At 42.2% G+C, this 2,654-nt stretch overlaps 1 protein-coding gene across 1 annotated transcript in view; it reads left to right on the top strand.

Annotated features, from left to right (window-relative positions):
* Positions 1-304: 304 nt before the first annotated feature.
* The window catches only part of ZNF367 (zinc finger protein 367), a 9,383-nt gene continuing 7,033 nt past the window's right edge, over positions 305-2,654 (top strand). Inside the window, exon 1 of the mRNA XM_017733356.1 lies at positions 305-450. Within this exon, the coding sequence (XP_017588845.1) occupies positions 305-450 (146 nt within the window). The remainder of the gene's footprint in view (positions 451-2,654) is intronic.

The following is a 2,654-nucleotide window of genomic DNA, read 5'->3' as shown; positions in this document are numbered from 1 at the left end:
ACATTGTGCCACTTAGAAGATCTAAATTTTCCAGCAACGCAATCCTACTAAGCAAACTTCACTGCATGAAGTCTTAAGCCAAACACAGAGCTGCATCACCAAAGATGGACATGCTTATAGAGGAATACACCTAATGCTGAGAGCTTTGTGTGTGAGCTGGATATTTGCCCTGGCTGGCAGCAAATGGCTGGGGCCCCACCCCAAGAGCCATGAACAGCCATTGACCTTCTGCTAACAAAGGGCACAGGGACCTGTGGTCCTGGCTGGTAGGGGTGGGGGTGGCCTAAGGACTCTGCAGGACCCAATGAACAAGGAGGAGACCCCCGCCCAAATATCACCACTGGACCAAGACGCATGTGCAAGGGGCGTGAAGGGTGGGTGTATGGACTGTAAGGGTGTAAAAGCCCAGCGATTCCATAGGAGCGGCGTGTGCTGCTATGGTGTCGCTGCGTAACAATTAAAATATTTCAAGGAACCCACCTTCCGGGACTCTGCTATGGAAAATGTGAGGTCAGGATGGTAAAGGAAACGTGTTTGACAGTGTGAGTGTGGTGTGTGTAGGGATTCAAATGGGGCACCTGTCAGGTCACTAGAGCCACCCACTGCAAAGGGGTCTCAGTCCCAGCAGTGAAAATCTCACAGATTGTGAATGTGACTCCTAGAGCAGAATCTGAATGCTCAGACAGGAAATCTGGAAACTTGAAAAATGTAATAATAAAGACTTAGATAAAAGATTTTATTACCATTGCGAAGTTTTTATTTAAGTCCATATTATGACATAGTAACAATAAAGTTACATGCAGTGTGATTGTTTGCTATTATCTACCTAAAGGTCATAACATGAAGTGCGTGCTTTAAAGAGGTAGAATACTTCTTTTCATCTTTATTTGTCACGTTTGTGTTCTGTTTCAGGGTTAGTTGGTTTTATTTCCGGAAGAGTTTATTATCCTCAAACTTCATAATTGTCATTTCCATCTTAAGTCTAACTAGCCAGATAGAACACAGGTATTTTTCCTGCTTACTCTTGAATCCTTGCTCTCTACCCTTTCACAATTTCTGTCTTATGTCATGTATGATAAAAGGTACTCTTTGTTGTAATAAGCAGGATTTGATCTGATTGTAGGTTGTACTGTGTTTCATTATCTCAGCCCTTCAACTCTCAGAAAGAACTTTTCTTTGTTTCTACACTAAAACATTAATGCTTTAACACATACTTATGACTGTGTACTGAAAAGCAGTGTGTTTTAAGCCCTTTAGGCCACGTACATTCTATATGCACATTTTCTCTTCCAGGGGCAGGATCTGGTGGAAAAGTTCACGTCTTTCTGGTTATTGTTATTACAACATGAAAGACCATTGTTCTGAACAGTTAAAATATCAGATGTGGCATCAACTAACTTCTTCCTTCTCTTGTGTTGCCTCTATTAAAAAAGTTCTATCAGCTGGCATTAGAAAACTTTACAAGATCCATGTAAAGAAGTTAATCTGCTGCCAGGCCCTCAAATGTCATCACAAAATAGAATGTGTACCTTGGGGCAGCATAGGTTAAATATGGAGATATTCAGGTGCTCACAATGCACTGCACCATTCCCAATATCTACAGTTCTGTATGACAGCTCATAATGTTAATTCCATCCATCACTGGAGTTCTTTAGCAGCTACGCATGCTATCTGAAGCATTAGGCATGTAGCTTTGGAAAGTGATGAAGAGTATCTGCAGTTTGGTTTTGGGTGTAATTACTACTCCTCTACAACAACATTATATTACCAGAACTGTTTACCATGGACTATTTTTAGGGCTGAAGGGTTTTTAAGGGAGTCAGGTCCAAGCATGTGGAAACCTATTTGCTCATTTTGGAAACAAATGTTACAAGCTGCAGCATTTTCTTTCTGGCCTGGTAAGCAATGCCTGACCTGGCACAGTAATGGTAGGACTTTACCGTGTAACACTGACTTTGAGAAGCTAGGATAGCGTTGCAATAAACAAGAATATGCCTAAGCAAAAATTTGAGGATTTTTAGTTAGTTTAAAAGAGCAGTCAAAACAAACTCAACTATAATTCATAATGAAAGGGCTGCTGATCTCAGGATGGATAAGGAATACTGCAGCCCTGTACTATAGCCTCTGCATTGGAAGACCTGGCAGACTTTTCCCGTTATCCAAAGGGGCATTAGTTAATAAGTTGTATGCTGCAAACCTGCTCTTCCCTGCACTTTTCTATTCCTGCCAGCAGTGACGTTTGCTAACACTCTTACAAGGCAGCAATCCGCAGCATATGAACTGCGAACAAAATAGATCTGAAGAAAAAAAAACCTCGCCATTTTTACAGCTCCATGGCTTCTCTGACCTCCTGGTACTGGCCTCAAAATTTAGCTACTAATGTAAGAAATGCAAGTTATGTTCTCAGGCTGAAGCAGCCTCACGTTGAGGTGAAACTTGTGTTTTAGTTCTCTACCACACTCAGTGTAACTTCCTCATGTTGAGGTGAAACTCCTTGTCTTTTAGTTTAGGGCCACTGCTCCTCGTCCTAACGCTGGGCACCACTGAACAGAGTCTGGCACCATCCTCATAAAATACCATCTGCCTTAAGAAACTCCTAAAATTCCCGAATCGAGGCCCGTGACAACGTCTCCTGCCCACTTCTCACACCGCCG

Source organism: Corvus brachyrhynchos, unplaced genomic scaffold (genome assembly GCF_000691975.1).
Source record: "Corvus brachyrhynchos isolate BGI_N302 unplaced genomic scaffold, ASM69197v1 scaffold424, whole genome shotgun sequence".
NCBI lineage: Eukaryota > Metazoa > Chordata > Aves > Passeriformes > Corvidae > Corvus > Corvus brachyrhynchos.
Note: the sequence above shows the minus strand (reverse complement) of the source record. Positions and strands in the feature narration are given on the sequence as shown.